The 26,635-nt window shown below is 41.2% G+C and overlaps 1 protein-coding gene across 4 annotated transcripts; it reads right to left on the reverse strand.

The window, feature by feature from the left end:
• Positions 1-1,122: 1,122 nt before the first annotated feature.
• Positions 1,123-26,635, reverse strand: pcgf5b (polycomb group ring finger 5b). 4 transcript variants are annotated; one of them, XM_061233109.1, is made up of 9 exons: positions 26,498-26,635; positions 24,786-25,154; positions 17,846-17,942; positions 16,188-16,243; positions 14,845-14,904; positions 11,316-11,461; positions 10,264-10,362; positions 9,384-9,473; positions 1,123-4,659 (listed from the first exon to the last, which is right to left on the reverse strand). In XM_061233109.1, exons 2-9 carry the CDS (start codon positions 24,895-24,897, stop codon positions 4,612-4,614), a joined length of 708 nt encoding a protein of 235 aa, XP_061089093.1. In that variant the 5' UTR covers positions 24,898-25,154; positions 26,498-26,635; the 3' UTR covers positions 1,123-4,611. The 4 variants fall into 4 exon arrangements, with proteins under 4 accessions (XP_061089093.1, XP_061089095.1, XP_061089094.1 ...); XM_061233111.1 differs by having other exon boundaries at positions 11,316-11,458; positions 14,851-14,904; positions 26,425-26,624; XM_061233110.1 differs by having other exon boundaries at positions 14,851-14,904; positions 26,425-26,624.

Consider the following 26,635-nt stretch of genomic DNA (forward strand, 5'->3'; position numbering starts at 1 on the left):
TCCCGCTTTAAAAAAATCTTTTTCGATATATACATTTTATCATGCTTGTATAAACGACTTGTGGGTCATTAACCTGGACAGTGTCATGGCTTTGTATCATGGTGACAGACTGGAAGTAGGCTGAACTCACAGATAGTGTCTATTGGTGGACAATGTGCTTTGTCTTTTTTATAATTCTTCATTCATCATTGTCCTGCCTGTTCGTTATCATATTTTGCCAGGTCATGCATCACAGGGGGGACAGGATTATGACACAACGTCAGCATATGCCTAGCACGAAAGAATCCTCCACTTCAGTCTGAACAGCTTTTAGAAGGTAAGCCAATGAACAACCTGAACAGAACAGCAGTGCACTTGCTGTAGAGACAATGAATAGGACATTCAAAAGAGACCCGATTCACTCTTCGTAAAAATGCTTTTCTTGCAACGTTAGAGCAAAATAATAACATGTGAACAATGAGTCTGTTGGTAGTGTGGTTAGATTTAGCACCGAGTCTATGAGGTAACCTTGGCGACACATTTTTGTGGTTTATTAACAGACACTGAATGCAGCAAATGCAACACTTTATGTTTTGGAAAATATTATTCCAAACGAGATTAGCATAATGTTCAAATGGTAGGCATTTATATAGCGCCTTTATCCAAAGCGCAGTACAACGGATGATTCTCATTCACCCATTCACACACACCACACGGCCATTCACACACAAACGGTGATGGGCCACCATGCAAGGCACCAACCAGCTGGTCAGGAGTGTTTTAGGTTTTAGGTGTCTTGCTCAAGGACACTTCGACACACTCAGAGCGGGATCGAACCAGCTGCCAGACAACTGCTCTTACTGCCTGAGCCAATGTCGCTCACTCTTAGTAAAAATGCTTTTCTGGCTACGTTAGAGTCAAATAATGAGAACAATGAGTCTGTTGGAAGTGAGGCTAGATCTAGCACCGAGTCTAAGAGGTAACCCTGGTGACACATTTTTGAGGTCTATGAACAGATACTGAATGCAACACTTTTCTGATTTTGGAAAATATTATTCCAAATGAGATTAGCATAATGTTCATTACTGCCATGTGCTTCATCATACCACGAGTATTCCACAAATTTACACAAGAAACACCAAATGAGGCTTTTTCTCCTTTTTTAATAATGTCAAGTCACATATAGAACAACTCTTGCATATATACATTTCTAATCTCTATAGGAATGCAGTTCAGGCACATTTACATTGAAAAATAGAATAGATTATTCTAAGCAGCATTTATGTTTGGAAAACATACACATACAGTTTAATTTAAAGATAAAATATCTACAAGTGCTTCTCATTACAAAAATACATCATATTGTTTAACGCAGAACGAGGACATTTCAAGGATTATTCAGTCTAAACATTTTTTCTCAGCTAACAATTAAACCACCGTGGGGTTTCAGAGTAGTTTTATAAACACTATTCAAAGACACCTTAAACAAGAAAAAGCACAAGTGTGAAAAGATTATTAGAAGAAGCTGACATACAGTTTCTTAGGCTCTGTTGTAAAGGAATGAGTGACAAGAACAATGTCAAATGAAGTTGTACTTTCTAAGTAACACGTGAACGGCTGTAGTAGTGGAGATTTGTAAAGACGTCTGTACAAGCCATTTCATTACATCCCCCTGACACTGTTTCCACAGGTGCTTACTGGCTGCAAGTATGGCCACACACACTTCGCAAAGCAACTGCATATTTGTTTGCACAAATACAGACGAAATCCAAGCTGGCATATGGAAGGTTATAAATATATTTGTCGAATGCATCAAGGAATTTCAATCAAATTATAAACGGAAACAGCATTTGAAGACAAATGCAGTAAAGACAATTCATTTCTTTGCCCTCCCTCAATCACCGACTCTTTCTGCTTCTTTCTTTCTTTTACTGAACAATGTTGGAGTGATTCAAGGTAGACGTTTTGAGACATGGTATCTGTTTTCTCCTTCCTGAAAGAAAACATGATGAAAAATGCTTGTCCTAATTCTGTGCCCTTAATTAAGTTCAGCCACAGAAAGGCGGCTACGCCTCTACAGAATCCTGATCCTGCAAGTAAATATGATTCACTACTGCACCTTACCCTGAAAATTCCCTTCATATGTCTCAACTTTAAAAACCAACTTAGTCTCCTCGATAATTCTTAAATAATGTATTTACCCATATGTCACTGGAAATATTCAACATAGTCATTGAAATTATACACCGATATGAATATATTTAAAATAACATAGTGAACCTTTCCATAGCTATACAATCAGAGTGGGAGTAAAAACAAAACAGGGGTATCGCTTTAAAAATACTTTGAAGACAGAGAAGAGGTTAATTAATAACAGGCATCTGACGAAATCTAAGCAAATGTAGGTCACCCTTGCTGCCGACGTTCTCAGATGGCAAGGGATACTGTCCGTGAAAAAACGTGAGTTTCGCATTCAGATCTATCTGACTAAAACCCATCAATATTCCTCTGCCTAGTGCCAAAAAAGCTATTACCAGTTCAAGAGATTGTCAGGAGAAGCCGCCTGGGTAATCATATTGCAGTCTGGCTGGGGAGGAGAGAACCACTGCTCTCTGAACACTGGCTTGTCCTTGCCAGAGAGTGAGTCAAGCCGTCACAAATGCATAATTACCATCAATGTAGCGTTTCCGTATTTAGGCAACATTCTGGGATGTCAGAACTGTGGCTTTGTGGGGCAGCAGGTTTCTGGGAGGCCTTTGTCTGCCAGAGGTACGTCTGACGTCTGACGTGAGCCTGCCGGTAACTCCAGCACCCCCCCGTCAGTCAGAAAGGGAGACGGCCCTCTTACTGGTCATGCCATGATTAAAACCTGTCTCGCGGAAGAGGCCAGGCTGGATGACTCACGCGGCAATGGGAAGAATAAAAATACAACGCAAGCATTACTGCATCCGTTTATCCTTCGCCATTACATTAAACAGGCCGAGCTGCCAGATACTGCGAGAATCACCGTGAGTCGGGGGGGGGGGGGAGGACATGGTGGCAGCTGGAATACTGCACCTTGAGTGGGGAGAGGAGTTAGTTGGATCGTCAAAACAGCGGAACGAAACAGAGTTTGTACAAATCTCCAGCATCTACAAGTAAACCTTTAAAAAAAGTCCCATTTGGCAAACATACATGTACAGGGAATTTGCCATTGCCAACATCTGGGACAGCTTCCTTGTTTTTTGTTTTGTTTTATTTTTTCTTAAAAAAAAAAAAAAAAAAAAAAACTTACTTCAGTGTTGCTTACTTGACTTCCATTGCATTGAGAATGACTACAAGAACATGTATAAAAATCAAACCTTGTACAAAAGAGGCGTTACAAACAGACAGAACTGGTTCCCCACGTCACAGCAAACTCCTCATACCCTTTTTCTTACCAATGTACCAATGACATGCTATGTGTGCGTAAACCGGTGCAATACTTGTCGAGTTATCTACAGAGTCAAAGATGGTAGAGAATGAGGCTTGTGGCACTGCTCAATCGTCCATCACGTGCAGCATTGCACTTCAGAGGCATGCTGGGAAAGGCCTCCACTAAGAGACTGTTACTATACCACCGCAAGTGTTTTAACGTACACCGACGGATTCAGTCTTGAGGTCCAACACAGCCTGCCCAGGTCTAATGTTACTGGTCCCTTTTCCTTGAGTAAGACTGTTCATTGTTCCAGAGGTTGGGTAGACGTTTTTATATTCATTATAATAAATGAAAATGGGAGTGCATTTTCCTTTGGACATAGGTATAATTAGAGAAACATGTGTCTTTAGTATTCCCAGTTTTATACCTTTAAAATACCCTTTTACCGTAAATCTGAAACATAGTCTCAATTTTCATGCAGGCTTTACTCAACGTATGGGGCAGAACACCTGCACTTGTTGTCATATGGTAACATTATAAAACATCTCACAGGAAAAATGATTCAAAGTAGTGGTTAAGAGTGCAACCATTTAACCTTGTGCACTGCTGTACCTTTAAGAGTCAACTTCATTGGAACTGAATCTATCAGACTTTCACAAATTGTGAAAGGAATTAATTTCAGGGATCTGAAGCACTACTAACTCAATACTCCTGACAAACAAGGACACATTTTGAGCCATTGCCTTCGGAGTCCTCCATCCCCAGATTCCACAGCATGGATCACACACTATGGAAGAAACTCCACTGGAGGTGATCTGACACCCACACCATTCTGTGCCCTGGAAGTCTCTCTCCCTTCGGATCAGTAAGGACTGTTGTGGACTCATAGGCTGCAGTCACATCACTTAAAAAGAACTCACATCACTCAAAGTGTGTCCCCAAACAACTACCTTGTGTATTTGTGGGATGGTAGAGAGAGAGAGAGAGCAAGAGAGAGTGTGTGAGAGAGAGAAAGATAGAGTAGGGAAGAAGAGAGGAGAAATGCGTGACTATTAAAGAACACAAATAAAAATGAAGATAAGGCCAAAAAGGAGTCGTGACTGCATGCAGATGTGGATCTGAGGAGAACTGGAAGAAGATGTTTGTCTCCCCTTTGCCAGGCAGGTCCATTCATTGTGCGATCTGTCGATGGGTTGGAGTTTCAGCAGGAGTCTCCTGCTTGGGCCTGTCCCCGCTTAACCAAAGTCAATTCGCGGCCGATACTCCAGCACCATGGGATAAGCCTGGGAAGACAAAAAACACAACTGAGGTATTACTTCAATCAATCAAGAACTCAGTTGACAACTACATTTCCTGCATTAATTAGATTAGACTAGAGTTCAATTCATTTGAAAAATGTGACATCCTTAGCACCAGTTTCCTATTACTGTGATACTGTGACACTGTGAAACAACGACTGTGAAACAATGTGCCTTGGGAAATATCAAACTACATTGGCATTGACATCAGATGGCACTGGCATCAGTCTACTGCAACAGCAGTACAGTACAGAACAAGCAAAGCAAGTCACCCCTTGCTGGAAGGAATTTTGAGATGCTTAGAAGTGGATGGAAGACACTATTCAAACTCAACTCAACATTTTTTTTACCTGGTGCAGTTATAGCATTATATCTAGTTTCCATGGTATGTCTTTGACTGTTTGTTTTAATGTTTTTATTAATAGCATTTAAAAAACTGTTTTTCCATTAGTGGAACTGTGAAGTGAAACATATGTACAGTGTGACCCATCCACCGTTTTCAAAAAGTGTGCCTCCTGACTCCTCTTAGCTAATTTGCAAGTTGTAGTTGGCAGCAGGTTTCTGGGAGGCCTTTGTCTGCCAGAGGTACGTCTGACGTCTGACGTGAGCCTGCCGGTAACTCCAGCACCCCCCCGTCAGTCAGAAAGGGAGACGGCCCTCTTACTGGTCATGCCATGATTAAAACCTGTCTCGCGGAAGAGGCCAGGCAATATTGATATTGATATTTTACAACTGACAAGCTAACATGCGGCTAAGTATCTTGTCAAACCAGCATAAAGACCAAAAAGTGGCATTCTCTTACCAGCTACAACTGCCAGAAGTAAGATGCAGCTAGCAGGCCTTTTCAAAATTGGTAGCAAGCTATTACAATGAGTTTGACCTTCTCCTCCTCAATAAACCTAACAAAAACATGCCACATTTTTCTGTAGCTGAACACACTTCTGGTATGTTAATGTTAACTGACCGGCACCATCAATTTAACTAAGCACCACAGGCTTTTTAACTAATGTAAATAGTAAGGGTTTGCATTGATAATCCTATTATTGTTATTTAACAAAGCAATATGAAATGCTGGTGAGACACTGGTAAGTGTAGGGGCGGCCTGTAGCATAGTGGTTAAGGTAAATGACTGGGACAAGGTCGGTGGTTTGATTCCCGGTGTAGCCACAATAAGATCCGCACAGCCACTGGGCCCTTGAGCAAGGCCCTTAACCCTGCATTGCTCCAGGGGAGGATTGTCTCCTGCTTAGTCTAACCAACTGTACGTCGCTCTGGATAAGAGCGTCTGCCAAATGCCAATAATGTAATGTAAAGTGTATTCATGAAGGGTATGCTGGAATCATTAGCAATCTTTAGATTTTATTTCTGTTTAATTTGCTGGGCATTAAAAAAAATAGATATGAAAATTTATCATGACTTTCACATTGTTGTGTTTGAGACAATAGACTGCATAGACTACTGTATTATGTAGATGTGAATCTCCTAGGATTTAAAGTTGCAAATACAGAATTGCAGTATAATATGGGGAATAAGAGAGAATCCAGTGCTCCATAATGTAGAACATTTATTTGATATCATTTTACAGGGTTCTTCAAGTATATAATTATAACTATTATATAGTTACTGTTACTGTTAATATGCTGCATTAAATAATCTTCCATGCACTCTACAGTGTGTTGCATTTGGCCCATCCAGACTAGTGTTGCTTTTGTGTTACGTTTTGCCCCTAAAATTGAGGAACTACATATAAAACTACATATACAATGTTCTTGTGATATGGTTGCAAACACCCTCAAATTAAAGCAAATCTGTACTTTTCCCTCATTGTCATCGTTTCATTGAAAATCCAATGTGCATGAGTAAAGTGCCAAATCAACAAAAACTGCGTAACTAAATAATTATCCAAATACTTAAGGACTGCACTGCATGCAAGCATGTTTTGTGGGGTAACCAAAGGCTAAAACACCCACAGATAACTTGGAAGTACTTCAACATTGCATGGCTGGGGTAACAGACGGTTTGGCTTCCTGGTCCTTACTGAAAGTGAGTGAGTCATCTGCAGATGTGAACGCAGTGAGAGGGAGCAGATAGCACCTGTGGTTCCCTCAGGTTGAAAGGCTTACTGCCAGTATCCAGTGCCAGTCCTGGGCCAAGCAGGCCCCTATTTTTAGACGCCAATGGGAGGATATTTACATGTATGTCGTGACAAGGTGCAAGGTCGTGTAGCTCAGTTTATGACATTTCTTCTGGGAAACGCTAAGAGTATTATCAGTCTCAGAAGCAGTCTTGCCGTAACCCATATCACTGGTGAAAAAATAATTTTCAAAGGTTCTATTTTTTACCATGAGCACTGAATATCGTACTGCTGTATGTTGGGAAATGCCACCCAAGGCTCCACTTTAAAATATTTAATTTTTGTGAAGGTTCATTTTTTTTATTATTTTGTTTTTTGAATCTTGACAAAAATGATTTGAAATCTGCACATTAAGCTTTTTGTAATTTTTAGACTGCCATAATGGCAAACTACAGTATGAACTGAATATTGTCCTAAGGAGCTACATTTTCTCCTAAGAGCAATTCATCTTCGCCTCCTGTAGGGGACATGGATCTCTGGTCATAATCTCAAGAAGCATATACTCTACTAAAATGAAACCTACACTGCAAGGGACATTAAAAATATAGATTTTAGAAAATATTTTCAGTGCAAAACATGCTTTTGTCATCCAAGACACTGGTATTATGTCAAAAAATCCTTAATCCTTAATGACTGCCAAGAAAAAGCTAAGCTTATTGGGCCCGACCACCACTCAAACTCAATGAAAAAAGCAGAGAAATGCTGGACCCGATGTGCTTAGAAAGGATGAAGAAGTCCCAGGTCCCAGTCAGGGGATCCACCCACAGCACAGGGCACACAAGGACAGGCTACTCTGCTGGGCAGGCCAGTCATTAGGGAGCATCTACTCACTAAGGCCAGTGCTACGGGGGAACGGAGGCGGTCAGGTGATGGGCTTTCAAAATGGCCTCCCTCATCGTGACAGCTGTCCAGAGTTCTCCATGCTTGTCTCTTCTGGGTCAATACCGCATGCTCTCCTGGCACGATCTCTGACCCCCCTGCTGTGAAAGCCTGCCCAGATCGTTTTAAGGGGACCCTCCTTTCTCCTAAATTAGCGACAAGGTATCCTGCTGGGAGGGCTCTCTAGGTCAAGTGTGGGGGAAAAAAGTCAGCAGTTTAACCAAGGTTGTCCTCCGGAAATAGAAATAACATTACCTATTTCGGGTGAAGCAAAAAAGGAGGAAGTGGATCCGTTTGAGCTTTTTATTCACTGCGTTCAATTTCACTTGATCCACCGAAAGCTGACTGCACTTTACCAGAATTATTCAGCACCGAGTCAATTGCAATTACTCTTTCTGGAGTTCCAAACAGCTGGGTGCACAAGCAGAAAGGAGAATATGTCACAGAACATCATATTAGAACCTGGGGAAGACAGCAGTTGTGCTTTCTCTAACTATAAAGGCATATCAATGACACTCCGGTTTTCAGAGTCTGCCATTCCCATTCAAATCACTGATTGCATTTCACTGATTACACTTCCACCCTTGCTGATAAAATGTCATAGTGCCAACAATCGGCTTTTGCGAAAGCTACCAATATTACAAAAAGAAGTCAAATGAGAGCCATGTTTTCTTGTTCTGAAAAGCTGCAGACGTGAAATGTTACATAGGGTAATGTCAATGGAAGATGATACGGTTTTCCAAATGTACTATTTAGACACACACTGTTAGGCATATGAGAAGATCCCTGTGATATTTAAAGCATGTTTGATTAATGGACAAGATAAGTTCAGACACTTACAATTTTCCAAAAGTATAGTATGATTTTAGGTAGGATGACTTATGCAATTTTCACAGGATTTGAGAGAAACACCATTCTGTGATTTTTGTTTTGTCCCCCTCGGTATACAGTGGCAGAGAGAGAGTTGCTCTCTGTTTTGTTGTGGCCCAAGAAAGGAAAAGGAATATTTCATTTTCCATAAGGTCGGAAAGCCCAGGGTGTGTCCCAGGTTTCTTTCTGTTCATTTACAGAAAAATAATCTGGCAAAAAAAAAAATAGTTCATCCATTTTTCATTGGCTCACAAATGGCAGACAATTTCACAGCTGGCTGAGCTACAGCTCCGAACTGGAGGAGGCAAAACTACGGAGAAAGCCTTGAAACAGTCCCTCACATGGAACCGCACTACAGCTTACACCAAAAAGCCCAGATACTGTAGGCCTAAGCATTGATGGACCCCTAAGGCTCCCATTCCCGAAACAGCTTCCTTACAGATTCTTTCATCTTTTTGTCTTCCTTCTTTCAAGGAAACACATGTGCTGTGATCAAGCTGTGTGGCATTCCCTTAAAGGTAATGCAAGGTCTTAATGACAGATTCGACAGGTAACAAAGCTAGCCAAAAATGAAGTTTCTCCCCAGACTTCCTGCTTCAGGTTTTATTAGAGCTGAGAACCTCCTTCACGTTAACACCATTTTAGGCTGGCTAATGGGGGCAATCGTCTTAAAAGCAAGTGTCTCTCTTGTGAGTATGAGAGAGAGAAAGAGGGACAGATGGAGAGAGAGGGAGAGAGAAAGAGAGAGTAGCTGTGGTATTCAGTGACAGAGCCAGACTGAATAGATAAAAGTTGAGGTTTATGATGAAAATTCACGTCAGCTTACATTTTCACCCCGGAGTCTCCACCTGGTCATGTAGATGAATTCCATGGTGTGGTCCTTCCCCATGATCTCTCCGTTGCATAGAACATCCAGCTGTGGGGAGACAAGCAGCTGGTGAGTGTGAGTGTGACAGGGGAAGGCCTCAGGGGGTGGACTGGAGCAGAACAGTGGGGGCATGCCACAGCTGTACCTGCATATGTCCACTAACAGAGGCAGCCAACCACAGCCAAAGACTGGCCATGTCTCATGGGAAGAAAGGGCATTCCCATCTATCTTTCTTTCTATCTACCATCCATCCATCCTTTGATAAGTCCTGGAATGGCTCTAAATGCTGTTCACTGAAGGTGCAATTTCCTTCTGTACAACTCAATGCCAAATAAGACAAACAGTGAGCATTGAGCTGGACTCTGACAGGTAACATGGCAAGTGTAGGAGAACACAGATGCTGTTTGGTGCATTACTGAGAAGCAATGGGCAGCATGCAAGAACATTTTCGTAATTGAATCTTGACTCATATTTGATCTGCAATGCCTAGTTTGAATGCTCTTAATTACATGACTCCTACGACAGGTCGGGACCACTCATAAATGTTGTTCCTACCTCAGGAAAAATTCTAAATAAGTTATCTGAAATCACTTGTTTTAAGAGATTTAAGGGATGTAAGAACAAATCCGTCTTCTTGCATGAGGCCCATTGTCCTGTCCCTCAAGCAGGCAACGGTCACAGCACATGGCTCAGCTGATAAAGAGAGGATGGTTTTCCCCACTGAGCACACCGTGTGGGGAAGCCACATGCACAACTTCAACAGCTTTCTCCATTTATAACATTAGAAGAGACACAAAGGTTCAATCCATTTCGTTGGTAAAATCCATTTCTAGCTCACCTCGTAAGAACTTGGAAGCTTTAACTTCAAACTAAGAAACTTCTTAATTGTTCCGACGGTCACCCGAGTCGAGCAGCGTATAAATTTCTTCATTAAGCCCTGGAGGTGGGTATTAAAACAGGATTACATCAGTTCAGACTCTCTTATTTGCACCACACATTTGCATTAATGCACGGCTCTTTCATCTTGGGTTTTTTTCTATTTTTGGTTTTACCAAGAATGCACTGTGCCCCTCTGTTAGTGTGACCTTTTCAGAGGCAAAACATGGCGAGCATGACCACTCCAATATAAACCATTTGAAGTTTTTTTGTAAATACAAAGGAATCTACGGAGTTTCCTAATTATGGATCCCAACTTCAGGGTTAATCAGAAGAAGGCCAAGTATTAATGGAAATGAGCAGCAAATTGTAGTGAAATGCATGAAATCCTGCCGACAGTGGTGTGCGTCTACATGAATATCACATTTTACACAGTAGGAGTTCTGCTAAATAAATACTCCACGCCAGATGTTTTTTCCTCAGTTGAAAGCTGGAACATTAGCTTTATTGTACATAAGGAAAGCAAGGCACATTAAGCCAGCACTGTTTTTCAGGTTCTACCCACTTGAGGGGATGAGGGGAGGGATGTGACGATGAAAGAGGGAGTGAGATGGGAACAGAGGGAAGATGACGGAGAAGGGGGGAGCTAAAGGCTGGGAGGAGATGAGGGAGGGAGAGGGTGAAAAAAGGGAATGGAAAAACAAATAAGGTGGGGTGTGATAGAAGAGAGAACTATTTCTGTACAATTCACACCTCATTTAATGCCTTTAGTTTACATGAGGCGGGAATCATTTCTGATTACTTAAATAAAAAAAGAATCCCGGGATATATTTCAGCATTTACTTATTAATAATAATAACAATAATAACAGGGGTAAAATTAAGGGATAAATGTTTGTAAATAGAATAGGAGAAAGGAAAGGGAGGTTGTGAGAGTTGAAAAAAGGGATGAGAAGAAGGGAAGGTGAGAACAGAGAAAAGGATGAGGGGAGGAGAAGGAGAGGTGATGGCTGACCTTCACGATGTTCTCCCCCATCTGCCCGTTGTTACGGAGGCAGTCCAGGCAGATGGCTATCTGGGGGTCGCTCCTGTGGTAGTCCTGGTCTCCACCTTCCTCATCGTCATCATCCATCCTGGGCTTCTTGGACCTGGGGCCATCTTCTGCCAGAACACAACACCAACATTATACTTTCCACAAACAAACAGCAACACAACACACCACCACTCAGCTCTACCAGTATGATTTATGAGCCAACCCAGTGGTGTGGTGGCAGAGCCCAAACCTCTGGGACAAAGCCAACTCAGTTTAGTTTTCAATGCATTATATTGTGCAAATATTGATTACAAATACTGGTTTTGTTCTAGCATCAAAAATTTTCCACAATATATTGAGAGCTGAGACAGAAAGACATCCAGCCAAGATTGGAGCTTCAGATTTCTGCCTTCAGATTTCTGGTCACACTTACTCCTGCATGTCAATGATTAGAAAATGGCAGGAATGCTCGTTAAACCATGCCAAAACAAGGCAGCGTAGGCTCTACCTTTGCACTGAACCACACATCAGAACACAGCGAGTCTTAATCCCTGAACCTGGCAGGATGGAACAGTGGAACCAGGAGACCTGAACACACTGAAAACCTACTTTACCTTGCCAGATATAGAACAATGGGGTTTAATCCATAAATCTGTGTGGCCTCTACGTGTACTTTGAAGGACTCGCACACTTGATGTAACGCTCCAAAATCAAAGTTCTAAAAGATTGGGTTAACATTTTGGCTGTGCGAAGCTTCATCAGAACATCCTAAAGTGAATCATTCTGATGGACAAAACATCAACCCTATTGTTGGATTAAAATTTAGATTACATCATACAAGTCTTTTTCCTTCATAGTTTCACTCTGTGCTTTGAGCCATTGCATTGGTGTGGTTACATCTCTTCAAACATTTCTATAGGCATCTTAAACCTTATTTGCTGTCACATTACACATTATCATTAGATGAAACTGAAAGTGTAAACTGATGGTTTACAGCATGTGTCAAACCCCAGTCCTGGAGGGCTGCAGTGTCTGCTGGGTTTTGGGTTGTTCTTGGCCCTGTGGTTAATTCAAGTCATTGATTTGCTGAAGAATCCACACAACTTGTTCTCAAGGCCTTAATTGACCGCTGATTGAAAGAAAACCACGAAAACCTGCGGACACTGTGGCCCCGTGTTAAAGTCTCCTATAGGCAGCTACATGTGCTCCACTGCAGAAATAATCTCCACCATTCTAAGAATGAAATCACAGTACAGTACTTTTTCTTTATTTGTAATACTTTCCAATTGGTGCTGCATAAAATGATCCATCAATTTGAGAATGTCAGATCATTAACTCGTGTGACATTTAGATGTGGCAGATAAGCTTTTCTCCTTTCCTACACTCCAGCTGTTGAAGGCCAGACACAGCAAGGTGGTCCATCCTAAAGGCAATGCCATGGCTGAGGACATGCAACTCAGCAATACGCCTCAGCCTGAGATATTGCCTTAACACTGAGTGCTTGATTGATTGATTGATTGACTGGCTGGAATTCTTTATTGATAAGTTAAGGTACAGGTGACTCCACTGACCAGAGATGTGTCAAAATACAAAAAATCTTCAAAAATAATTCAAAAAAATAATGCGAAAGGCTGTATTTATGTTAGGGGGGGAGGAGCAAGGGAACTATTGTTCAGGCATTGTTAAACATTGTTAAACATAGTCAGGGCTTTGAACAGGAATAGCAATTCAGATAAACCTTTGGGGGCAAATCCCGTAGATAAACATACAGCTAATATGCACTTAACATCTAGACCTGCAAGGATCTTTTCAGAAAAATTTACTTTCATTTCAGACTTCTGTATGAAAATGAAAATGAAACTAACTGAAAGTTCATTTCAGAAATGGCCTGCACCCAAAAAGTGTGGTCTGACACCATAATCTTCAAAAAAACACCTCTATACCTCTCCGAAAAATGAATTTTTCATCATTAAGAGACGGGAATGGGATTGCGCGAGACCTCGGCATGCCGTCCGCCGGCTCCGTCAATCAATCACGCCGAGCGCCACAGCGACGGCGCCTCGGCCGCGGCGGTTAAGACGGATTCCCGCTGATTAAATCAGCCTTCCCTCCGCGAGCCCCTCCATTATCGAATGGAGCTCCGCATCCTCCCGGCCTCCTGTCGTGACTCACCGCCACCCACCGCATCGCCCACTGAGCCCGTGAGTCAGAATGGAGGCCGCCGCTTTTGTCTGCCTCCTTATCGCGCTTCCTGCCAGGGGGCTTTCATCCCTTTCACCTGAAACAAGGTTCATTTACACCTCCACCTTCCATCTCCCGCCGACCGACAGCCCCGCGTCCATAAAGACCCTGACAGGCGATTACCGCGCGACGAGGCCGGTCACTGACAGCCGAGGCGAAACTGTATACCCGGCTTATTGGGCAAAGAAAAATGCCACTTTCTACCCCTGTTATTCGGTGAAAAATGAAGGGCCATTTATAACTTTACAGGCCCTGAGTGGTAGGACAGAATGGGGACTTTTCTGTTTTTTTCACTGCAAAATAATCAGTTATTTTGTCATTAGCCAAGTAGAATGTTTCCATTCAAATTTCACGCAAATGTTATCCGAATTATTTAACATTCGACAAACTAAATATCCAAAACACGTGCGTTTCCATACCCATTTCAGCAAATAATCTGTGCTCGCAGGGTTTTACAAGATTACACCACCAAAAAAACTGCTTGCCATTAGAAGTAATAATACCTCTTTCATGCAAGCAATCCCCAGCCATATTTCTTGTTTCCCAACAAAAAACTACGTTCAACCACCAGTGCAGCATTGTCATGCGATTCATTGGCAGTGATGTGAGTTCATCTCCTATGTCATCATATATTTATAAATTCCATATCCATCACTATTTATTAAGTAACCGCTTAAATGGAATAACCTCAAAATCCAGCTCAAGCGAGCATATATATGGGTTTTCTCTTCAGAGGTTTGGTGTTTCATTCAGGTTTTCTTATTTGAAACTTCAACATGCGCATAATATGGCTTGCTGGCACCATAACTACTAACTAGAAGGAAATGTGACAGAGTGTGATGTCATTTCCAGAAGGGGTTTGGTGGCTTCAGGGGGTGGGGGTGGATGTTTAAATGCGGCACATGCACTGGCCACAAAGCGCTGCTGTGATCTCACCATGATCTCACCATTAATATAGACATGATGATGCACACAGCTAGAGAGCTCAGTGAGCCAGAAAACACCTGTTATAATCCATTAAGGTCTCTCTTCACTTGCACTGAATGACCAACTGTCAAGGACAAACTGGTGCGAATAACCAAGAACACATGAAATTCATGGAAGAAAACAAAATCAACTTTTTCTTTTTAATCTAAGTTTACTCTGACGCAGCCCTTGTTCTATGGGTACCGTTCTCCCCTTCGTGTTTCTCCAAATCCAGTCATACAGAAGCTATGTCTCTTTAGAGAAGTGGATTGTGATGGCGTAACAGTGCACAACCGGGGTTTACCATCACCATTCTCTTTTGACTTGTTCTTCTTCCAGAATTCGATCTCCTGTTGTTCCTCCCCTAGTCAAACAAAAACAAATGGAGATATGAATGTAGATGTAGTATAAATACAACTCACACAATTCAGAGTACTGCTCAATCAATAATTGTTCATGTGTCCATGCGTCATGTATACTGTATTTGTTTGTGATCTAATCGTTTTAAATAAACAGCTATATAGTACAGTTATATAGTAACCAACCTGAAACCAACATAAAACATGGTGAAACTCCAAATAAAATCAGCATATGGATTTATTATGACTGTTTCCAGTTTGCATTTGTATTTATCTGGGTGGTGTAGTAGTTGTTCACCTTATCTATATATAGTTTGACATGCCATACTTAATGACTTGGCCTATTTACCTTATCCAACCTGTTCTGTAGTGGTTCTAATGACATTCGGTATGCATTTATTGTATGTGTCTTTGGATAAAAGTGTCTGCTAAATAAATGCAATGCAATCTAATGGTTTTCACTGAATAACTTAATTAATTAATGATCTGATTTTACTTTTACATTTTCTGAACTACACATGGCATATTTAAACTGTCGTTTGAACGGATGTATTGACAACATATACAGAAAACGATTCAAAGCTAATGATTCACTTTACTCTGGGGTCCCTCTGCATTAACATAGGCTCCCAAAGATCAAGTCCCACATCAGCTGTAATGCAGCAATTCTTATGACAGATTCTGGGAATGATTTTCACATAAATACATCCTCATTCTCTCTCTGTGACACAGCCCTTAATGTAGCCAAGGTCATTCCGTACAGAACACACCTTGTTAAGTCAAACTCATGTGCACCCAAGAGTATAACATATGCCACCTCCAATATTTGGATCATAATTATGAAGATTTTCTCAATTATTTTGTAACTGTCAATGAGGACCTGCATTTTCTGAATGTATAATTCTGGCAAACTGCCACTCGGGAAGAAAGCTCATTTCATTATGAGAACATTATACAACTTGTGTTCACAGACACTGGAAATTGCAAATGTAGAACTGTGCAGAGCACAAGTGAAATGATGGGATTACTGAAGCCAATGGGTGTGATGTGTAATTTAATAAAGACAATGAACTGCATTACTAGCTGCATTAACCACATGAAGGTCAGTCAAAGGAAGCTTTAAAATGGCATTTTTTATAAATCTATGAAAGCCCATCTGGCCAGAAATACATGACTGCATAGACATATGTGTGCCATTTAATCATTATGAAGCTTTCATTCCATAGCCGTAAAAGCTTCACACTTATTGGCACAATCAATAATAATGTACAGGATGCAAGCTGCTTACTTTCCCTGAGTCCAGGCACAAGTTTGAAAATTATTTCTTCCAAGGTGTTATCCAACCTAGAAAAGAACAGGGGTCAGTACGGCTTTGCAGAGGACTGGAGACAGGAACTGAAGAGGAACAATCCAGTGAGGAACAGGAAGTACAAACTCAAAGATAAGAGTTTTTTTAGAGACAGATAAATAAATGAACCAATAAATATGGCGGGACTTACAGCACATGCAACATTTTTTACACTAATAATGACACATGCAACTGGAGACTATTCTGCAATAATGGGGAATAAGCTCATGTGATCCTGTGATGCCTTTTTCAAAATGTGACACTGCAAGATAACAACTCTGCAAGAGTGAAATGTGCACGACAATACCTTACAAGATAGATCTAAAGTCATACAACATGCTCTTTGATTTTCTGTGTGCGACCAATTCTCTAGTGGGAAGTGTGAAGAGATTAGATCGACCCTTTATACTGTATGTTGCTGACACTGGGCACATGGCTACATTTTTGCTGAACCGCTGCCATCCATGTTTATCTCACTACTTTTTACATTGCCCGTACAATAGAAGACACATTACTGTACCATGCAGTCTAAACACACAGCACATCCATGGATGGTTACAAACAGCCATGGCTCTTGTGAGCTGGAGAGATGTTAGGGCCGGCTGGGTGGGGGTTGTTGGGGGTGGGCCTCAAAGAGAGAACTGGGCTGAAGCTTGCGGTTCAGCAGCTGACTGGAAATCTCCACCCAGGCTTCATGTTCGCAGCACTGACTCCCCCACAAGTCATGCAGACAACTGACAACCATGTCATAAACCTCGATTTGTCAAAGCCCCATATCACTCTAGTTCAGCGGTACAAAGGCCAGAGTCTTATCTATTGCTCGAGTCATGCTATTAATTTGAAACATTCTTCAATTTTTAATAAGATATACGAGGGATTGGCCTTGTTCCACTTATAAAGTTAAATGGATTGCAATAAAACCAGAAATAAAAATATGAAATGTTGGGACATTCAAATCCCATAGCACATTTTAAATCAGTCACCAGTCAATTGTAGATATGATGAATCTCCACTAAAGGAAATATTTACATACAATACATACACATACAATGGTGTGCAAAAATGTGGGCACCCATGGTAAAAAAAAGCCTTACAATTAATATCTAAGTGAACAGAACTGAACCCGAACTCTGAATGGTACAACGTTAAACATTACACATTTCTGCAAAGAAAGATTACTTTTTATTTTCATTTTTTACAGTTTCAAAATAATAAATAAATGAAAGAGGCCCTATGAAAAAGTTTGGTAGAATTCTATGGCTCTAACCTTAACCAAAGCACTTTGAGGACAGTGATAATCCTGTAATAAACTAAAAGGCTGCTGGTACATTTCCTCTTCCTCTTGTTCAGCAAATTACATGCTGAACAAAATAGAGCATGTCTCTCAAACATGTGACATCAAGAAAATGTCGCTGGCAGCTCTGTTAGCTGGGTGACTTCACAGTGCTTTGTGTGGCTCATTGTCCCCAAAGGTCTTACTTCAACAGAACCATGCCCTTGGGGATTAATCAGGTGGATGGTCACTACTGAAGGCAAGTCATTCCAGTTACGCTCACCTTTGCCTCTCTGCAAGGGCCAAAATTCACCTGATATCTTACCGTAACATTTCCAGAGGGTTTGTTTCATGGACTTGGATGCCGCATTTGGGGCAGTCGTTGCTGTCTTCAAAGTGTTGGACGATGCAGCTTTTACAAACTGGTGAGCAAAGAAGAGAAGACAATTTTGAAATTTATGACAACAAAAATCCCTGACAAAGCAATTCTCTAATAACACAAGACAAAGCACCTTTTTAAGTTGGCCAAAAGCTTGCATGTACAGAGAGTGTATTAAGACAGCTTCGCAGAGCAGGACTCCTGATCTAGGATCAGGTTTCCTCTGCCTATATCCCTACATTATCTGCTATGAGGCAATGGGAAACACTAATCCTAGCTCAGCACTCCAACTCAGAGACACTTTATGGGTCCCGTTATTGAAAATGAATCCCAAACAAAATTGTGATATATAAATCCAATTATAATTTTTCAAAACGTAGGATATTTTCAGAGCTAAAAAAAGAACAAATGACAAATATCCTTATTAGAAATGTTCTTGAATTTCAAAAAGTTCTTCTTCTACAGTTTACTGCTTCGTCAAAAATGTTCCATCTATTCGCCTGAATCTGTGTGAACATTTCCAACAATCAGAAAAAAGAAACTTTGCCAAGAAATTATATATTTATTTTCAAAAATCACTATGATGAATCAATCTCTGAATACACACACCTTATTCACTGCTGACTGGTAACTGAAATAAACGTCATTCAGTTAGGATATTAATGTCTTCCCTTCTCTCTTTCATCCACTCTCCATTCCCTCTCTATCTCTCGCTTATTCACTCACTTCAAAGCTGTGTGCTGGAACAAAAAAGCAAATTTCTGCACCTATTACACACCATTTATTTTTATCCCAATTACGGATCTGTGCAGCAGAAAAGATACACCATGCAGTACATTACGCCTCATGCACTGTAGTTTCATTATGTTCTAATGGGCAAGTTCCCAAAGCAGAAAATGCTGCGAGTGTGGAGTCTGGAACGCCCCCTGTGAACGCTCCTGCTGGGGGCCTGGGGGTCAGCAATGAGATGGGGCCGGAGAGGTCAGGGGTCAGGCAAAGCCAACCGAGCAGGGCATCGCATTCCCGCTGCCTGCCGCTGTAGTTGCCAACACACAGACGCGTGAGCCCTGCCGACACGCACAAACCTCTGACCGCACTCGTAAGCCTGACCTTTTTTTTCCACCCATCAAAACCCGTTTCCATTCGGCCGAGGTGACAGCTGGCTTGACATTCAGTAGCTCCTCAGCCTGCAAACGGCCTGTTAACTGCACAGCACTCTATTACTAAATAAGCCCCCAACTTGAGTTACGGTAGTCCTCAAGAAAGAAGACCAACAATTAATATGAAGTTAGCTATATTTGTTTGATTCATAATATTACTTGTAATATTCCCACACAAGAAAAATGATTCAACCTGTTAAGTTGTCTAGCTATAATAGATACAATACCCACTTCATATTTGAAACAGTTGTCGTCTCCACCCAGGCTGATATCACAACAACATGCAGCAACCTTCAAGGTCAGCAATATGAGAGACGGCCCATTATGAGGAGGGAAATATAGGGCACGGTCTCTCCCTCTAGCTATCACCACTTTCATGTATGCATGGCACGTATAGATGCACAGTAGAGAGTAGACTGACCTACACAATACAACCCAACACACAGAAATCCTCAGAGAGCTGCTGTCAAGAGTCAGCCGTCCACTAAGCCTCAGGACAATAGGCCTTGATCAAAATACAACCCGCCATGACAAACAATGATGCCTGACATATTCAACAAACGGTATGCACTCTGCAAAATGCAGGTCTAGAAACCAGAGCAAAGTTATGTATTTGTGAATTGTTACAAATATAGAGTCAATGATGGCAGAAACTGAAATCAAAACAAACCATGATGGCAGGCTTCTTGACCAACATAATTCTGCATTTAAATCTCTGGATCCAGAAAGATAAACACTGCTTGATATTCCTGTACAGACACACATATTAAGCCATAACAGGCAGTGTGTGGTTCAGCTACTACTGCACATTTCACTGGGTGTTGTGAAAGGAGAGATGGTCAGAGATTGACAGCATCTCCTCCAATCTTAACGCTCGCTCACACTATGAGGGTGGAGTCAACAGGCTAGGAGGAGAGGAACAGCAAGAAGCAATGTGCATTATATTTCATGCACTATGAGGTGTTATGTTGATGGATTCACATACCTACGTGTCCTACAAAGCATGGGACACACACACACACGCACACACACCCCCTGACCTGTTCACTCTTAAACATGCCAGGGAATTTCTACTCCAAGACATGACCTTACATGTTCACCCCCACAAATGATCTGATGCGCTCAACCCTTAACACAGGCTGACACGCTGACCCCCACACATGACCACACATAACGCATGACATGTTGTGTCAGGTGACGGAGAGGCTGCTGGGATGCGGTTCAGCTGTGCTTCGGGATTCCACCGATGGAATTCTGGAAAACAGAATACCCAGAACACGCAACACCACACACGGGAAAGAAAAGAAGCAAGGCTAAAATGATGATGAAAAAAAACACCCACAGTGTGAGTGCCTCAGTTGCCTTATTGGTAATTTAACTGCTGAAATCAGCGGCAGAATCCAGAAGTGTACAGAAGCATCATATCTGCCCAAGTTCAACCAAGTGCCTCCAAATTCATTGGACAGTGCTTCATCCCAAGACAAGACAATGATCTTCCAAATTAATGATCTTCCAAATGATGTTCCAAACAGTTGGTTTTGGTCAGCCTATTGTTTGGCCTATGTCTCTGTTTTTGTTTATCTTGCCTCTCAGCCTTATAATGGCATCCTTCACTTTCACTGGCACAACTTGCCTTCATGTTGACAAACACCATTTATAGGCTCCAAAGGAAGAATCAAGACTAGATACTGAAAGCTCTCTGATACCGGCACTGTGGAAATGATTGAACACACCTGACTAATCAGAAACAACTGTGAAATCAAAATGTATAAAAATGTTAATAAAAGATAAAAAGCACTTTAACCACATGTGAATAGTTTTATTACAAATCATAAAGTGTGGACTACAGAGCCAAATAAAGAAAAACTCATTTTTACCACAAGACTTATGGAGCTTATTGCAGGGAACTCACTTTGGAACTTCATATATTCAAACTAATACCAAAAATACAAATTGAAAAGTGCATTAAATGAATTATCATTGCAGTGAGCAATCTATCATCCTTATATTTTTTGTTATGTTGGACAACCTCCACCTCGGTATTTCCTTGTATAATTACACTTCTCAATGAATGCCATTTTCATTCATGACAAATGCACGCTTTGGTCCCACAGCTATTTCTCATTAACAAGTGTGATAAAAAAAAAAATTATTTTAAACTTTGCGGTCTACAGTTACAATCAATGGACCTGGGGCTGCAGTGGAAACTCACGCAGGGTCACTGCAGGGTCATCAAGGATTTACTTCCCTACACTACTCCCCTGCCTTAATACCTGCAAACACTTGAAGTAGCATCTCACGTAACTTAGTTTTGGAAAATAAAAAACTTTTTTTCAGCAGTGGCAAGGGAGAGAGCGGGATGTTATTATGGCCAATTCCATGGTAACAGACATTACAACTGCCAGATATTTGTGTGATAGTTCTATACAGCTACATAATAGAGACTGATAGAAGCTTCTATAACCATCAGGAGCAAATAACCCTGTGTAGCCATGTGTAATGCAGGTTACCATGGAACTGGGATCAAGATTTTCACATTTTCATACAGCAATGAGAAAAATACATATAAAATGTACTCTGTCTATACAACTATATTGCCGCAGTGGAATATGCTATGCACAAGTGCAGTAGCTCTTGCTAAATTTCTCATAGGCTGAAACACTTAAAACCAAGAGTGAAAAATTGGTTCTATTTCAGTTAGACAGATTTCAAACAGCAAATGGTCAATGTTTTAATTACACAAAAAGCAATTTAGTAATAAACATATTTCCTACAATGAGACAGACCCTAACTTGCAAGTTTATAAAACTACCGTAGATGCTGTCTGTAAGGGTAATATAGGCTATTTTAGTTCTGCAGCTAGTATAAGAGACACCAGCAGCTGAGTAATGACTGTATTTAAATAGCTGATACTACCCATTGATACTATTCCTGAGAAACGGGTATTTCATAGTGAGCTCCATAATATTTTGGGACAAAGACATATTTTCTCCTTTATTTGGTTCTGTACTCCATAATTTTAAAGTGCAGATTCTCATCTTTAACCACACTTTTACAGAACTTTGTATACATAGCCCCCCATTTGAGGGCACCATGTTCGGGACAAATGGCTTCACAATTGTTTCTGATTATCAGGTGTGTTAAATTGATTCTTTAGTATGAGTATAAGAGCGCTTTCAGTATCTAGCTTTGATTCGAGGCTCTTGATTGACTTTAGAATCTGTTATTGGCATTTGTCAACATGAGGACCGGAGTGGTGTCAACCAAAGTCAAGGAAGGCCGAGAAATAAAGAGCCATGGAAAACCTCTCAAATTGATGACTGAAAAATCTGACTATAATGAAGAAAAACCCCCCCAAACACCTGTTTGACAACCTCATGAAGCAGGCCTAATGGGCAAGATATGCTTGAAGGCTACTAGCAGGAGCTGAAGATGGTTGCAACACAAGAGGAGATACTCAGCACCTGGTGATGGTAATGGGCAACAGACTTCAAGCAGTCACTTCATGCAAAGGACATGTGTCAAAGTACTATACATCACTACTTTCTCAGTAATCGCAAATCACTCTGATACAAGTTCCTCTTGGTCTCATCTGTCCACAAGACCTTTTTCCATAACTCTCCATAACTGGTTCCCTTAGGTACAGTACGTCTTAGCCATTTAACTTGGCCATCCTGTTTTTGCAGCTCACTAGTTTTGATCTTGCAGTGTTGCCTCCATAGTTCTGTTTGTGAAGTCTTCTCCTGACACTTTTCTACCTGCCTCCTGACGAGTATTTCTCATTTATTCACATTAAGGGTGGCCTGTAGCGTAGTGGTTAAGGTAAATGACTGGGACACGCAAGGTCGGTGGTTCTAATCCCGGTGTAGCCACAATAAAATCTGCACAGCCATTGGGCCAGGGGAAGACCTGCTTAGTCTAATCAACTGTACGTCGCTATGGATAAGAGCGTCTGCCAAATGCCAATAATGTAATGTAATGTAATTTATCAAACAGGTGTTTGGGTGTTTTTGTTCATTATGGTGAGAATTCTTTGGTCATCAACTATCTTCCTTGGCCTACCAGGTTCTTTGCGATCACTGAGGTCACCAGCGCTCTCTTCCTTCGTAATGGTGTTACTGTAACTACATGTGAATTGTTTGACTACAAATCTAAAATTGTGGAGTACAGAGCCAATTCAAGAAAAATGTGTCTTTGCCCCAAGACATGGAGCTCACTACATATACTGTGAGTATATATACATTCACTTTATTAGGTAGACCTGTACACCAACTTAATATAAATATTTAATCAGCCAATCATGTGGCAGCAACTAAATGCATACAAGCATGCAAACGTGGTCAAGAGGTCCAGCTGTTTTTCAGACCAAATGTCTGAGTGACTTTGACCATGGAATGATTGTGGGTGCCAGACAGGGTGGTTTGAGTATCTGGAGACAGTGAGCACACTTTCTGGCTATTTTGCAACCACTTCATATGTTTTACATGTTATATTATTGCGCTTACAGTGCTAAGTGGTATGGTTAACCATTTATGCATTTTGTTTTTGTACCCATTACCAGACTTGTGATGGTCAATTACCATTTGTCTCTTCTGAATGGTCAGTTCTTTTCCCATGCTGATGGATGAAAAGAGATTTCACATGCTTGATGACTTATTTTTATGCTCTAGTGAAACTGAAAGTGATGCAATGACACAATATAGTTCATTTAGACTGAGATTAACTAAAGTAAGAAAAAATTGTATTGTCAATTTCAATATGTTTGATTGTATTTCATAAAAAAAGTATACTGTGTAAAAAAGTATGTATGTTTTTCACATGTTGAACATTACATATAGATTAGTCTCTGTGTATTTCATAATTATATGTAGCCTTTTTTCTTAAATTGGGTGCCAAAAATTCTGCCAAAAATTCTGAGGCCCACTGTATCACTGTAACATGTATATACATATATATATATATATATATATATATATATATATATATATATATATATACACACACACTGTATAGAAACTGAACACAAACAACATATTCAGAGGAAGATATTTGTTGTCATGGTGACTGAACTCACAGATGACTGTGTTCACCCTGACAACTCAAGATCTGTCTGCCCTGGGAGTGAGTGTTCACATCTGCCATGCCATTACATCAAGCATGTCATTCAAATAAAAATAAACGGCTGGTCCACGAACAGCAGAGCAGGCCATGTAGGCAACCGATGTTCCACTTGGGCACAGTGGCAATTTCCTATGATATCCGCAAGCACTTAACGCTCATGGGAATGCACACTTGAAAACAGAGGCCTGCTCCAAATAAACGCAGGATTTCCACTTGATTCATGTTTTCTATGAGTATTGATGTATTGATGAACCTTGAAAAATTTTAGTTGGAACAGATGTCAAGCTCTAAACATTTAAAAAAGAAAGGACCTCAGAAAAGTCTTCTAAGGACAGTCACTTGTTGAGTTGCATTTTCTGAGCAATGTGCCTGGACATTAAAAAGTAACTTTGATAGAACATTGTTGTAAAATGAATACAGTATGTACTCTTGTGTCGATTAAATCAAATTTGCTTTTGATCCTGAAATGAGGTATGTTAGAGTATGGGATGCTGTTTCAGGAAGCCCCACATATCCACAGAATTACAGCACAAGTTGCATATGGGAAATGGATGCTATTAATAATTTGATTGACAGCCTGCAGGCCAGAGGGGCCAGGTACTCACACGTATGGAGGCACTCTGTCACTGTGGTAGGCTTGATCAGGTATCCCTTGCACACGTAGCAGGTGATGAAATGGTTAAAATCTTTGACCAGGTGCTTCCTCTGTGCAGCCATTTTCAGCCCCGGCAGAGGAGGGGAAGATGGTAAGGGGAAGGGCAGACGGAACGAGAGGAGAGGGGTGATGGTGGGTGCAGGGGGGGAGGGGGCGTGGGACAGGGTTCACAGGAGCGTCTGCACAACCCCACGCTGCTCGACTTCCCCCTGCGTCCGCCTCATTGCAAGCCTGTCTTCACCTCACGGAAAACGCATTCTCTTCCAGACAACACAGTGGGCACTTCATTTTAACTTCTAACACAGATGGTCACAAGGAGCTGCCAAAGATAAAATACATCATTATTAGAGGATTCTTCCCAAATGCAGAGTAACATGCAGGGCTTATGCTTAGAGGAATGCACTGAAATACCTTTTTGAAATGCCAAGACATAACAAAACATTATCTATTTGAAGCAGACTTATTATTTCAATGGCAAGTATATCCTAAGTAATTTCTAATCCTATTTAACTTATTCTGTGAAGTAATATACTAGGCAGAAAAGACGTAATTGTAGGAGTCGAATTTGAGCCTTTGTTGATGGAATTTTGTCAGTCATATGCATGTACTATGTGCATCGCAATTCACACAACATTACAGGTGCATGTTATGTTACAGCGATGAACCCCGCCCCCTTTCCCCGCCCCTCCCCCGCTATCCCTGAACACACACGCACACTCACATAGCCTACTGGGGTTTTGTGACTTCAAGAGTTAGAACTTTAGGATACTTTCACATAATCTACCGTCAGCACGTATTAATTACCCGTTAAATGTATCATACGCGGATGAGCATGTCAATATTCTAAAACGCAGTTGACTTTCCACCCAGATCCAAGTTTCTGTGCAATGTCAGTATACATGCGCAGGTGCCCGGTCAAAGCAACCTAACTAGCTACATTTTGACATTGGCTAGCAGTAGCAACACCCCTTAGTGCTACAGTAGCATTTTATTTTGGCCCAGCGCTGGTTATACTAACTACGGGACATCAGCTACAAAATTATTTTAAGATGCAAATTATCAATATCTACTACGAAAAGTGTGACGATCTACCGAAAGAAAATAACAATCCAGCTCACAAACGTGCAGATGCACCGAAATGGACAAACGTCACAGAACTGCCGAGGATTAGATTGCTAGAAAAATCCTCAATACGCAGCAAGTAAATCTAAAGCGTGCTTGCTAGCCCTAAGTGACTGTACTGTATCTGTCCCTCATCATCACCAGGAAGTCACAAGCGTCACAATTTGCGTCACCTCCCTTAAAACAGGTTTACTGGACGATAAACGTATGAATACGGCTAGTTACTGTGAGACGTTACGATCATATTCGTTTTAAATGGCTTACAACGCAAGTTGTCGATACGCAAAAGTATTACTTTCCGAAAGGACGGGGGAGCGAGCCAGTACATTGCTCCGAGGACTAGCTAGTTCAGACACCGTATCTATAGCTACACGCTATCGAATAGAACAAGGTCGGACACATGCCTAGCAACTTGATATATATGACACACGATACCATTCCCATCCCACCCCAAACTTTACTAGTACCTTGTGAAAATGATACGCAATCGCATCTGCTGCTCGGTGGCTACTTGTAATAAAACCGCATCCCTTCGCCTACCTTCCAGTTATCACGAAGCCATGGTCATGAGAATTAGATGTAAATTCACGATTTGGTAACCTTATGCTGGTAACGGCGAGTGGATGATGTGTGGCAAAGTAGTACAGAATACGGAACTAGCTTCTGTAAAGATGATAG

The sequence above is a fragment of the Conger conger genome, chromosome 2 (assembly GCF_963514075.1).
Source record: "Conger conger chromosome 2, fConCon1.1, whole genome shotgun sequence".
Lineage (NCBI taxonomy): Eukaryota > Metazoa > Chordata > Actinopteri > Anguilliformes > Congridae > Conger > Conger conger.